This window comes from Girardinichthys multiradiatus, chromosome 10 (assembly GCF_021462225.1).
Source record: "Girardinichthys multiradiatus isolate DD_20200921_A chromosome 10, DD_fGirMul_XY1, whole genome shotgun sequence".
NCBI lineage: Eukaryota > Metazoa > Chordata > Actinopteri > Cyprinodontiformes > Goodeidae > Girardinichthys > Girardinichthys multiradiatus.
Genome location: NC_061803.1, coordinates 23642839 through 23656892, shown reverse-complemented (window position 1 = coordinate 23656892; position 14054 = coordinate 23642839). Strand labels below are relative to the sequence as shown.

Here is a 14054-nt window from a genome sequence, read left to right as displayed (position 1 = left end):
AATATCTTTAAAAGGGAGTTTTTCCTCTCCACTGTCGCTACATGCATGCTCAGTATGAGGGATTGTTGCAAAGTCAACATCAGTGACTGTCCACTGTCTCTACATGCTCATCCAAGAGGAGTGAATGCTACAAGTCACTGACTCAATTGCAATCTGCTGGGTTTCCTTAGATAGAAAAACTTTTTTTTCAATTTGAATAAACAACTGAATCTGACTGCACTGTTTGATAGTTAGGATTAATTGGAATGTATGTACCTGACCTGAAATCTATATAATTCAACTGAATTGACTTAGCCCATTTTAAAGTTGCCCACCTTTTACACAATGCAACAGGAAACAACACTCTCCAATAATTTTTACCTCTGCCTTCCTCCCTCCCTGTTGGTTGGAGTAAAGGGGAGTCAGGTTTAGCCTAAACCGGCTCAGTTATGGTTGAGGTGCAAACACACCCTCCATTTCTGCTACCTGTGCGACCCCTTCTCTTGTCCAATGGTTATAATCAGTCTGACAGAGAGAGGTACCCCCGATCCTTGTAGTTTTTAGTATAATGGCCACCAGTGGGCTCTAGATGGCCAAACTTTATCAGTTTAATATTTTACTTAGTACCACTACACATAGACCATTCTAAAATGTCCAAACTCTAACACTCAGTAGTTTAATCTAACTTCCCCAACAACCCTATACCATTCCAAACCCTTTGTAAAGTGCCTTGAGACATGTGTTGTGAATTGGCGCTATATAAATAAAATTGAAGACGGTGCGCCACCAATATTCTTGGAAACACTTTTCAAGAAAAGAACATCTAAAACCAGGTTTACAACACTGTTTCCAGAGTGTTGCAACTAGACAGTGGAATAAAATTTCTGTTTTTATGCTGTATTTTGACATTTCCCACACAGGAAGATGATTGGTGGTGCACTGCTTCCTAACTCCCAATGCATATGTGACAAAAGGTTAAACAGTGTTTAAGAAACTTGCTTTAACATTTTTGGGAGTGATGATTTTTTTCTTAGGACTGTAAAAGGACAGCTTTGGTCTGCTCTCCACAGCCTTAGAAACGCTGTGTTTCAATCTGAGATATGACTATGTGGTGCCATTGTGTGGCTGGTCTTGATACTATATGGACACAGAACTAAAGTCATAAATGTGATTTGGTGAAACAAAATCAAACTCTCAAAAACAAATGGCAGACAGACAGCTTTTAACAGAGAGACTTTAATATTTCACAATCAGGTCTCCATTTAACAAACTCATATTGTAAAAGTACTTTTTTATCATTTTAAATTAAAATGTTTCACTAACAAAATGTTATACTTAAAACTGGGATTCAAAACAATCAAAGATTTGAGTAAGATAAAACAGATATAAATGAATGGCTCTTTTTTGCCTTTGAGGCCTTCTGCAGGGATTTGTTAAAATTCATTTTATTTGTGAAATGCACACATAATTGAGAAATTAAAGGTATGTTGGTTTGAAACACTAAATAAGTTTCTATTGACACCATCGATAAGGCCTCTTCGTACAAATACCTGGTTCTGATAGTGCATATATAACGGTCTGTGCCAACATATATCAAAATGTAACAAATCAAAGGTATGAAAGCTGATTGGTCCAGGAGTAAGTAAATGTGTCCTATGTTTTGATGTTACTAAATAACATGAGGTCCAGTTATGTTCTTTTTTTTTTAAAGTGCTTCATAAATAAACGGTAAGGCATGACAAAAAGAGAATACCTTTAAATGGGTAAAAATTGTTTTTTCTAGACAATGCCATAAAAAGCCAGCGGAACAGGAAAAGTAGAACTCACAACATTCCATAAGCATTAAGAAGCTTTAAATATTAGAAATTTACATTCATGAGACTTTCAGCTACTAAAAACCAAACTTTCCTCACACCATCTAAAGGGAAACCATCGCTCAAGTAAAGTAGATTTCTTCAAATGCAATGTCCCTGTGGGATGGAAAGATCCAAATAAAAAGCTACAGAGAAATAAACTATGATCTTAGTATTCTAGAGCCTCAATGACATTAAACAGATAAGATGATAGGGACACAATGAGGCATCTAAAAAAGCCAATAAAATCAAAATCTGTATTGCAAACATTTCAAATCTAATTATGTGTCTCTACCTAACAAAGCACTTTTCGGAAGAACAGAAGGTTTCAACAAATCTCTGCAGACTATATTTCCCCAATATTTAAAATTATTCTAGAGCAAATATATTTTGGCTAAGCCAGGGGTAATATGTTTATGAACAAAAACTAACTTAAAGAGCAGAAATCCATTTTTTTTGTCTGCAGGCTTAGTTTGCTGGTATATCTTACAATGGATTTGCAACATGTAGAAGCAGACCTTGAAGGTGATTAAAAAAAGGGAAAGGGGCCCTAATGATAGCAGGTTAGCTTTAATTGTGACTGGTCGCAGAGGTCGCTTAGCTAGCCGCTGGCACAAACATCATCAAGTACTTTCTTCTATAATCATAGCTCGCTCTATCGCTGTCCAGGGATGTTGTTTCCTCCAGGATTTACGGCCATGGATTCCAAGAATGGACGGAGAGCCTGGCCAAATGGCCTACAAAATGAACACATGAAGTAGTACATTGAAGTCAAAAATGTCTAAATAAATTCTAGCCATCGTTACAAATCGTTAAAAATGTAGTGCTTTACAATAATATGCTGCGGGAATGACCACATTTTTCACCTTACAAACAGAAACTTTAAAGTATTTTATTGGGATTTTATGTGATAGACAAACAAGCATTAATCAGAGAAGCAGCCAAAATGCCAATGATAACTCTGGAGGAGGGGAAGTGATGCAGAGCTGATGTAGAAGAATCTGTTGACATGACAATTACTAGTTATCAACTTCACAAATGTAGCTTTTCTGTAAAAGGGGCCTAAAGAAATTAGTTTAAACAGACACATCAGAAGTCCTGTTTGCAGTTTGCCACAAGCCATGCATGAGTCAAAGCAAATTTTCGGTCTACATTCAAAGCCAACACCACATTTCACCCTTGACACAATGAGAAAACTTGTTGAAGGCTGCAAAAGACTTAAGACAGGAGCCAGGCCTGGGGTCGGGACTCGTCAGAGAGCGCCTGGTGGCCGGGTTGCTCCTCGCGGGACCCGGCCGGGCCAAGCCCGAACGAGAGACGCGAGGCCATCCCCCAGTGGGCCCACCACCTGCAGGGGGAACCGTGAGGGACCGGTGCAAAGAGGATTGGGTGGCGGACAAAAGTGGAGACCTCAGCGGCCCGATCCCCGGATGCTTAGGCTGGCTCTAGGGACGTGGAATGTCACCTCGCTGGGGGGGAAGGAGCCTGAGCTTATGCGGGAGGTCGAGAGATATCAACTAGAAATAGTCGGGCTCGCCTCCACGCACAGCGTGGGCTCTGGAACCCATCTCCTTGAGAGGGGTTGGACTCTCTTCTACTCTGGAGTGGCCCACGGGGAGAGGAGGCGGGCTGGTGTGGGTTTGCTTGTTGCCCCCCAGCTCAGCCGTCTCGTGTTGGGATTTACCCCAGTGGATGAGAGGGTCGTATCCCTGCGCCTTTGGGTTGGGGAGAGGTCTCTTACTATCATTTCAGCCTACGGGCCGAGTGGTAGTGCAGAGTACCCGGCCTTCTTGGCGTCCCTGTCGGGGGTGCTGGATAGTGCCCCTCCCGGGGACTCCATTATTCTGCTGGGGGACTTCAACGCCCACGTGGGGAACGACAGTGACACCTGGAGAGGCGTGATCGGGAGGAATGGCCTCCCCAATCTGAATCCGAGTGGTGTTTTGTTATTGGACTTCTGTGCTAGTCACGGATTGTCCATAACGAACACCATGTTCAAACATAAGGGTGTCCATCAGTGCACTTGGCACCAGGACACCCTAGGCAGGAGGTCGATGATCGACTTTGTTGTCGTATCATCAGACCTTCAACCGCATGTTTTGGACACTCGGGTGAAGAGAGGGGCTGAGCTGTCCACTGATCACCACCTGGTGGTGAGTTGGATCCGCTGGAGGAGGAGAAAGCCGGACAGACTTGGCAGGCCCAAGCGCATAGTGAGGGTCTGCTGGCAACGCCTGGCGGAGCCCTCGGCCAGGGATGTATTCAACTCCCACCTCCGGGAGAGCTTCGACCAGATCCCGGGGGATGTTGAAGACATAGAGTCCGAGTGGACCATGTTCCCCGCATCTATTGTCGATGCTGCTGCCCGTAGCTGCGGCCGTAAGGTCTGCGGTGCCTGTCGCGGCGGCAATCCCAGAACCCGGTGGTGGACACCGGCAGTAAGGGATGCTGTCAAGCTGAAGAAGGAGTCCTATCGGCTGTGGTTGGCTTGTGGGACTCCTGAGGTGGCTGACGGGTACCGTGAGGCCAAGCGTGCTGCGGCCCGGGCTGTGGCAGAGGCAAAAACTCGGGCCTGGGAGGAGTTCGGTGAGGCCATGGAGAAGGACTACCGGTTGGCCTCGAAGCGATTCTGGCAAACCGTCCGGCGCCTCAGGAGGGGGAAGCAGTGCTTCGCCAACACTGTTTATAGTGGGGGCGGGAGACTGCTGACCTCGACTGAGGACATTATCGGGCGGTGCAAGGAGTACTTCGAGGATCTCCTCAATCCTGCCATCACGCATTCAGTGGTGGAAACAGAGGCTGGGGACTCGGGGTCGGACTCTTTCATCACCCGGGCTGAAGTCACAGAGGTGGTTAAAAAGCTCCGCGGTGGCAAGGCTTCGGGGGTGGATGAGATCCGCCCTGAGTACCTCAAGCCTCTGGATGTTGTAGGGCTGTCATGGTTGACACGTCTCTTCAACATTGCGTGGCGGTCGGGGACAGTGCCTCTGGACTGGCAGACTGGGGTGGTGGTCCCCCTTCATAAGAAAGGGGACCGGAGGGTGTGTTCCAACTACAGGGGGATCACACTCCTCAGCCTCCCTGGTAAGGCCTACGCCAGGGTATTGGAGAGGAGAGTCCGACCGATAGTCAAACCTCGGCTTCAGGAGGAGAAGTGTGGTTTTTGTCCCGGCCGTGGAACACTGGACTAGCTCTATACCCTCTAAAGGGTGCTGGAGAGTTCATGGGAGTTTGACCAACCGGTTCACATGTGTTTTGTGGACCTGGAGAAGGCATTCGACTGTGTCCTTTGTGATGCCCTGTGGGGGGGTGCTCCAGGAGTATGGAATCGGGGGCCCTTTATTAGGGGCCATCCGGTCCCTGTACGAGCGGAGCAGGAGTTTGGTCCGCATTGCCGGGACTAAGTCGGACCTGTTCCCATTGCATGTTGGACTCCGGCAGGGCTGCCCTTTGTCACTGGTCCTGTTCATAACTTTTATGGACAGGATTTCTAGACGCAGCCAAGGGCCGGAGGGGGTCTGGTTTGGGGACCAGTGGATTTCGTCTCTTCTTTTTGCGGATGACGTGGTCCTGATGGCCCCATCTAGCCAAGACCTACAGCATGCGCTGGGGCAGTTCGCAGCCGAGTGTGAAGCAGCTGGGATGAGGATCAGCTCCTCCAAGTCCGAGGCCATGGTACTCGACCGGAAAAGGGTGGCTTGTCCTCTTCAGGTTGGAGGGGAGTTCCTGCCTAAAGTGGAGGAGTTTAAGTATCTCGGGGTCTTGTTCACAAGTGAGGGAAGAATGGAGCGGGAGATCGACAGACGGATCGGTGCGGCTGCCACAGTAATGGGGGCGCTGTGCCGGTCCGTTGTGGTGAAGAGAGAGCTGAGCCGAAAAGCAAAGCTCTCAATTTACCGGTCGGTCTACGTTCCTACCCTCACCCATGGCCATGAACTTTGGGTCATGACCGAAAGAACGAGATCCTGGATACAAGCGGCTGAAATGAGCTTCCTCCGTAGGGTGGCCGGGCACTCCCTTAGAGATAGGGTGAGGAGCTCGGCCATCCGGGAGGGGCTCGGAGTAGAGCCGCTGCTCCTCCACATCGAGAGGAGCAAATTGAGGTGGCACGGGCATCTATATCGGATGCCTCCTGGACGCCTTCCTCGGGAGGTGTTCCAGTCACGTCCCACCGGGAGGAGGCACAGGGGACGACCCAGGACACGCTGGAGGGACTATGTCTCTTGGCTGGCCTGGGAACGCCTTGGGCTCCCCCTGGAGGAACTTGAGGAGGTGTCTGGAGAGAGGGACGTCCGGGCGTCTCTGCTGAGTCTGCTGCCCCCGCGACCCGGTCCCGGATAAGCGGAAGACGACGAGTACGAGTACGAGTGTTCACTGACACTCTCCAACCAAAGAAGATCAGGCAAAATGTTCAGTTCTTCCACTTTCCAATTTTACGCTATTTGTTCTGGTTTATCACATAAATTCCTCCAAAAATATGGTTGTAACGCCGCTAAATGTGAAGTTGTGGAGTATGCATATGTTTGCACAGCCCTGTAGTGCGCATTCCAGGCTGGAAAAACAAAAGTCTTAATGGGACAAAAAAAAAATTTCAAGTTAAACACCATTTCAGCATTGTTGTGATGCTGTCGTTACAAAAATATTTAACAGATAAACATGTTAGATATGGTTTACCCAGAAATATCAAGATCAAAAACAGATATTATTTGTTTCTCAAACTTACGTGGAGAGTATTTCGGATGGTAGGTCTGTAATGTACGAGGGGATCTTTCTGCCTGTGAGGAACTGTGCCACATCGTTGCTGAAGGTGTTGCAGTTGTGCTCAAACATGTTATACTTGTCACCGCTTTGCACCAGGAGAGTGAAGAGGAAAGAGAAGAAAGAAGATACATATTTTGGACAAATTTTATAAGGCCTAACCCAGCCAAGACAGACAAGTCAGAGGATAAAATATAAAATAGACATGTTCATGCCAAACTGACTTAGCAATATACTGGACTGCAACAAAATATGTTTCTAAAGAGTTTCACTGAAAATTATCCATTTATTCTCATTTGTCCAAAACAATTCTCTTACACGAATTACATATTTTAGTAAATATGTTACACCCTATATAATGGCTCTCAAAAGTGCAAACACCCCTCTTAAAAAAATTATTTTTGTGATATAAAGAAAAAAAAAACAGATCATAATAAATAATGTCATCACAATTTGATATGAGGCATACATTATGTGACTGAAAGTCTGTGCAACTCAACTCAAAAACAAATATTTCCCTTAAAAATATCTTAAATTCTCTTTTGAAGAAGTGTGCAGATCCTTAAACCAAAGCTTTGTTGCTGCATCATTTGATTCAGTTTCAACATTCAGTCTTCTTTACAAACATTATCCAATCAGATCAACATTCCTGATCTTGACTCATTTTTTATTGACTGGGATATAAACTTGAACTCACTGTGATGCTACAAAATTGAATCTCTTTATCTCCAGCCCTCAAGCAGAAACATGACGTTTTTGGGTCAAATTGACCGGTTTTTCGGTTGAGTCATGACTTCATCCACCATAAATTCCATGTAAAAATAAGTAGCCAAAGAGCATGATGATGTCCTAACCATGTTCCCTTGTGATTGGCCCAGTTGTTTTGTACCAAACATACCATTTGGAATTGTAGCCCAAAACTTCCAGTTTAGTTTCATCAAACCATAATGCATTCTCATGCAAGGTTTTGGGAGATTTTTAACCAGGCCTGGATGTTATCTTTGGAAGAAAATCTGTCTTGCAACCATAATCTTAGTCCCGATTAGTGGGGAATCCAGGAGATTGTTTTTGCATATAGAACACAGTAAGTGCCTCTTAGAAATGTCTGCAGTTCCTTCAGTTTTAGCCTCTTTACCACAAATTACCTTTAAAAAAATTTAAAATATATACCTTTTTTAAGTCCCTGTTGTCCTCCAAATATTTGTGACTGATTCGCTGTGCCATACTGAATACAGTAGATAATACTGTGGAATATTTTTGTACCCTTCTCCTGACTGATACCTCTGGACGAAGAGATCATTTTGATTCCCTGCATTCAGTGTATGGCTTTAGCTAAAAGATTCGGATAAATCAGATTCACTGAACAGATTGGCCGATGTAAACTCAGGAAGGTGCTTCAACAAAACATTAGTTAAATGGTGTCCATTAATAGTTTTGCAGCTTTTTCCTCCTAATAGGATTGATGTCCACTGTATCCCTTCTCAAATCTGCTGCCAAGTTTTTACCTGTAGGTGGACTCAGCCAGTGATGCCAGATACTCCATGAATAAATCTTCATTCACCTCAGTGGAGCCCAAGTCCACCACCGAGTCCGGGTCGCCCAGTATAGTGCCAGACTGAGAAAAAAACGAACATACACATTTCAACTGAAATGGATGCTATAAAACAAACACCACTTTTTGCTGAAATTATGGAGGTGATTCTTACAGGTGAGCAGTAGTTGATACCTGCTCCACCAAAGAAAAACTCTTTTCCGTGGACAACAACACCTGTGTGCCTGTTAAAAGCAAAAAACACATCATCAAAATAAAAGCTGGATCAGTGGAAATACTTTTACAAAGCTGTCAGGTAAGAGATATACGCACCATATGCCGTCCAGCTGTCTCCCTGTGAAGATCAGCACATACACATACAAAGTAAATTATCAATAGACAACGTTATAGCTTTATACTCATTGTTTTCAGCAGATTTCATGACAGGGAAGTCAAAAACTCACCTAGCATAACAGGACTTAGCTGGCGAGCCATTCCCCTGGACAGATCGTAAATGTACAGTTTCACTGAGAAAGAGGGGTTATTTTGGGCCATGATGATACAAGAGGTTTCTACAAACAGAAAACATACGACGAAGCTGCCCGACTGACTCAACCAAAGTTGACCACCGGCTAGCTAGCTAACGAAAGGTGTCAGCAGTGTTTTGAAGATAAAGAGGAGCTAAAGACTTTAAAACTTTAAAATAAGTTAAATTCAGTCAGGTCCAGTCCGAGGTTGTTGTGCAAAGAAGGTTAATGCTGTGTCACCGTCTTAATCTGATCATAACATGACTGTCAAAAAATGCCTCCGCATTCTGTACAATAAACTCAACCCCCTTTATTGAGATTGGTCGATGTCTTTGCTCGTAAGCTGAACTACCAATGACAACATAGTCGCCTTTAACCTTAGTATGGAAGACTGACAGTGCCAAAACATGTGATTGTTTTTTTTTTTTTACCTCTCGCACGTTTAGCCAGAAGTTATGTTTCCTGATGTTTTATGCTGGTAAGATTAAAGAAAAATGACATATAGAAAAAAGAAAGTCACCTATATTATTTTATACAATGAAAAGAAAACAGATCAAATTTTCTGTACTTGTTTATTGAGAATGAGAATACTCCTAACTTTAATTTGATGGATAAAGCATTTATACATAAAAATATTTAAAATAGTTTAACATCTTAGATATAAAGGAATTGGCAAGCTTACTCAGTAGAAGTGTAAATCACGGATAATTGGTTATTAGCTGTTAAACATGCCCCCCTCTCCCAGAGGGGGGGGGGGGGGGGGGGGGGGGGGTTGTTTGAATGGGAAGAAGAGCGCCATGGCGACATGCACCTTTAGGTTGTTTGCAATCCCCCAATAAAAGAAAGTAAGAAGAAAAGGAAGCAATAGATGGGACTTGTGGCTCCTTGAAGGGAACCGAATCTTCAGGATCCGTTCACTTCAAAGACTCGTTACAAAAGGCCATTGAAATGATCCGTTTTTGAAAATATGCATATTTCGAAGAACAGCCAATTTCATCCTTAACATAGTACTAAGCATATAAACCTGGCATGTGTGGGTGAAATTTATACCTATAGCCAGGGGTGAAAGTAGTTTTAAATTCTTGCCGGTACTTAGGGGCGGAGCTAGAGGTGGGGCTGGGACGGCACTGGGGGCATATATGCATGCATATACAGGTCCTTCTCAAAATATTAGCATATTGTGATAAAGTTCATTATTTTCCATAATGTCATGATGAAAATTTAACATTCATATATTTTAGATTCATTGCACACTAACTTAAATATTTCAGGTCTTTTATTGTCTTAATACGGATGATTTTGGCATACAGCTCATGAAAACCCAACATTTCTATCTCACAAAATTAGCATATCATTAAAAGGGTCTCTAAACGAGCTATGAACCTAATCATCTGAATCAACGAGTTAACTCTAAACACCTGCAAAAGATTCCTGAGGCCTTTAAAACTCCCAGCCTGGTTCATCACTCAAAACCCCAATCATGGGTAAGACTGCCAACCTGACTGCTGTCCAGAAGGCAACTATTGACACCCTCAAGCAAGAGGGTAAGACACAGAAAGAAATTTCTGAACGAATAGGCTGTTCCCAGAGTGCTGTATCAAGGCACCTCAGTGGGAAGTCTGTGGGAAGGAAAAAGTGTGGCAGAAAACGCTGCACAACGAGAAGAGGTGACCGGACCCTGAGGAAGATTGTGGAGAAGGGCCGATTCCAGACCTTGGGGGACCTGCGGAACCAGTGGACTGAGTCTGGAGTAGAAACATCCAGAGCCACCATGCACAGGCGTGTGCAGGAAATGGGCTACAGGTGCCGCATTCCCCAGACCTGGGCTACAGAGAAGCAGCACTGGACTGTTGCTCAGTGGTCCAAAGTACTTTTTTTGGATGAAAGCAAATTCTGCATGTCATTCGGAAATCAAGGTGCCAGAGTCTGGAGAAAGACTGGGGAGAAGGAAATGCCAAAATGCCAGAAGTCCAGTGTCAAGTACCCACAGTCAGTGATGGTCTGGGGTGCCGTGTCAGCTGCTGGTGTTGGTCCACTGTGTTTTATCAAGGGCAGGGTCAATGCAGCTAGCTATCAGGAGATCTTGGAGCACTTCTTGCTTCCATCTGCTGAAAAGCTTTATGGAGATGAAGATTTCATTTTTCAGCACGACCTGGCACCTGCTCACAGTGCCAAAACCACTGGTAAATGGTTTACTGACCATGGTATCACTGTGCTTAATTGGCCTGCCAACTCTCCTGACCTGAACCCCATAGAGAATCTGTGGGATATTGTGAAGAGAACGTTGAGAGACTCAAGACCCAACACTCTGGATGAGCTAAAGGCCGCTATCGAAGCATCCTGGGCCTCCATAAGACCTCAGTGCCACAGGTTGATTGCCTCCATGCCACGCCGCATTGAAGCAGTCATTTCTGCAAAAGGATTCCCGACCAAGTATTGAGTGCATAACTGTACATGATTATTTGAAGGTTGACGTTTTTTGTATTAAAAACACTTTTCTTTTATTGGTCGGATGAAATATGCTAATTTTGTGAGATAGGAATTTTGGGTTTTCATGAGCTGTATGCCAAAATCATCCGTATTAAGACAATAAAAGACCTGAAATATTTCAGTTAGTGTGCAATGAATCTAAAATATATGAATGTTAAATTTTCATCATGACATTATAGAAAATAATGAACTTTATCACAATATGCTAATATTTTGAGAAGGACCTGTATATATATATATATATATATATATATATATATATATATATATATAATGTGTGTGTCCAAGTCCAAGCTCAAACTAGTTAAAACATATTAATATTTTAGTTTACTGTAAGTTGTCTGTATAAGGCAGAAATTAGAATAACTTGACAATGTAGAATATATGTATGAAACAATGATAAACCATTTTCTGATGCATAACTTTTCATCTTCAGTCCGTCTTATTATTGTTCTCTGCAAAGAAATTATTGTTCTCTGCATTGTGGTCAAGTTTTGATTTCAGTCAGTCAGTCAGTCATTTTCTACCGCTTATTCCAAAGTGGGTCGCGGGGGAGCTGGTGCCTATCTCCAGCAGTCTATGGGCGGGAGACGGGGTACACCCTGGACCGGTCGTCAGTCCATCGCAGAGTTTTTATTTCATTTAAATAAAAAATTTGACAGTGCGGTTGTTTTCGCAGTTTTTATTTAAAAGTCTGTAGATGGTAAGTGATTTATTGTTCGTCCTGTCCTAATGCAAGGGGTGTTTTTTTTTTTTTTTGTCTGTGCACCACCTGTGTAAAATCTCCCAGTCCATTAAATCGAACACACCAATCTCCTTGGCAACCGTTCTGTTTTGGGGGTAAGCGCGCATGCGCTCTCGTGTATCGTATGTGAAATTTCTGGTCATAAGCGGTGTTTTCGAGCTGTACTGTGTTGTTGTAATTCAGCAAAATAACATGAAACTTAACTAGTTATTCTCTCTTTGATTTTAACTGGGGTATTTAGCAGCGAGCAGACAGACATTAAACGTAGCGGTGCTCGTTTTAAAGGCTGGCCGTTCACAAAAGCCTCGCTCCGAGGGGAGAGAAGCAAAGCAAGAGCATTGAGGCTCCAGCATAGCAGAACAGTTCAGAAACTATTTGGAATGAGGGGAAAAAAGCTACATTTATGTTTTAGACTGCCTATTGGTAGCAGATCTGATCTTCTTTGTGTGCTCGTGAATTTTTGCAGCCGTAACTGGTTCTGGATGATGGCTTCATAGCAGACAGCCGTTCTTCTCTCTTGCTGGTATTTTTTAGTGGAACACAGTACCGGACCGTACCGGCTCACTTTCACCCCTGCCTATAGCTAAACGATCTGTATTAAGTAAGATTAATATTTTTATTTAAAAGGTGCAAAATAGAACCACAATATGTTAATGCAAAAAATCTCTTAATGTATATATTTTCCATAAAATTAAGTATAACATATCAAAACATAAATATCAAATACCCATGTAACTCTTTACTCGGGGTTGTATGCATAAATAGTATGGGAAGAAACTTGTGCCATCACAAACTGAATTTGAATTTCTCAGACTGAATCTGTTTTTGTGTAATTTGAAATTAAATGCATTGATTTGAAACTGAATTTATTGGTTTGAAACTGAATTTATTGGTTTGAAACTGAATTAATTTGCATTGAAAATGTATTTTGTTGTTTTGAAAATTCAGTTTGACTACTTTCACTTTCAGTTCTAAAATTCAATTTCAGTTGTAAAATTTAGTCCTTGAGGATAGCTTTAGATTAATCAAACACAGATTCATCGATTTACGTTTCACATCAGGTCAAACTTCCTTTACGGCATGTTGAACTGGAGCAGTGCAGCACACATGAGCTTGGCGGACGTCCATCACCAAATCAAATCACCATCTATAAGAAATCATGTAAACAAATGATGGTGAAACAGCAACACTTCTGCTACCTGTAGCTATTAGCTAAACATGCCAGATCAGCATGGTGCGGCCAGTGTTATGTCGGTCTGCGTTTCCCCTGCCTTTACCTCAGCGTAATTTATGTTGCCTAGCAACAGTGATGGCGTGAAGCAGAGCTGTGAAGCCGAACAAATGGAGCCCTAATGGCTTATTTTCTTGTTTTATAATCTTGTTCATTATTCAGCCATTTAAATTGTTAAAGTTTTGTGTTCATAGATTAAAAAAAATGTGTAAATCTATTTGTAAAAATGTAACAATTTAAACACTAACATATTAACTTTAGGAACAACGTTTAAATCAGTTTATTTGTAGAGCATAAAAATAAAAGAACCAAACATCAACATTAGATATAATCTGACTGAATTATATCTGTGTTTAACTTCCATCCATTGGGGAAACCCAGCAGGAGCTTGAAAACAACGTGCCGGGAGTCAGCTGTTCTCTCGGGGTTCATCGCACCTCAACCCCCCGGTCGGCTGTGCGCTGAGGCGAGCCGGCTGTGAGTCCGGTGTCAGGGCAGCAGAACCGGACGTTTCCGAACACGTTGGAGCAGTGCTGAATTAAGTGAAATCTTGATAAACCGAGCAGACATTTCAGGTTTACAAAGCTACATTCTAGTCTCAAAACAAGTTCATTTTGTTTCACAGAAAGCGCAATATATCCAACTTTGTTCACAGCTTTTCCCTCTCCTCCAGGCTTTGCTACTTCCGTTAACACAATCTACTTTGACCCACAATGAATCATGGGATAGAGTGGCCCACGAAGGATACACCGGACCCATCCTTCTTATCTGGGGAAAAGAAGGACGCATTTGTCGGTCCTATTTGGAGGAGCCTGTGAAGCTGTAGACGTCATTGCCTCACAGTGACGTAATCGGCAACAAATGCGTCCTTCAAAGAATGCAGCCCCTCAATTTGGACGCAGCAATAGTGAATGACATCCGTGAATCTGTGTTTGATTAA

At 43.2% G+C, this 14054-nt stretch overlaps 1 protein-coding gene across 1 annotated transcript; it reads right to left on the bottom strand.

The window, feature by feature from the left end:
• Nucleotides 1-1197: 1197 nt before the first annotated feature.
• On the bottom strand, nt 1198-8964 carry desi1b (desumoylating isopeptidase 1b). Its single transcript, XM_047376235.1, has 6 exons — nt 8586-8964; nt 8455-8476; nt 8297-8366; nt 8096-8205; nt 6556-6678; nt 1198-2569 (listed from the first exon to the last, which is right to left on the bottom strand). Exons 1-6 carry the CDS (start codon nt 8674-8676, stop codon nt 2488-2490), a joined length of 498 nt encoding a protein of 165 aa, XP_047232191.1. The 5' UTR covers nt 8677-8964; the 3' UTR covers nt 1198-2487.
• Between the last annotated feature and the right edge of the window lie 5090 nt (nt 8965-14054).

What these genes read in the sequence shown, in the direction of transcription:
- desi1b (XM_047376235.1), bottom strand. Translation starts at nt 8,676, where the DNA reads ATGGCCCAAAATAACCCCTCTTTCTCAGTGAAACTGTACATTTACGAT. An exon ending in GTATCAACTACTGCTCACCT is followed by an intron (nt 8,206 to 8,296) that starts GTAAGAATCACC and finishes TTTTTTTCTCAG; the next exon opens with TCTGGCACTATACTGGGCGA. An exon ending in CCATCCGAAATACTCTCCAC is followed by an intron (nt 2,570 to 6,555) that starts GTAAGTTTGAGA and finishes TTCATTTTGTAG; the next exon opens with GCCATTTGGCCAGGCTCTCC.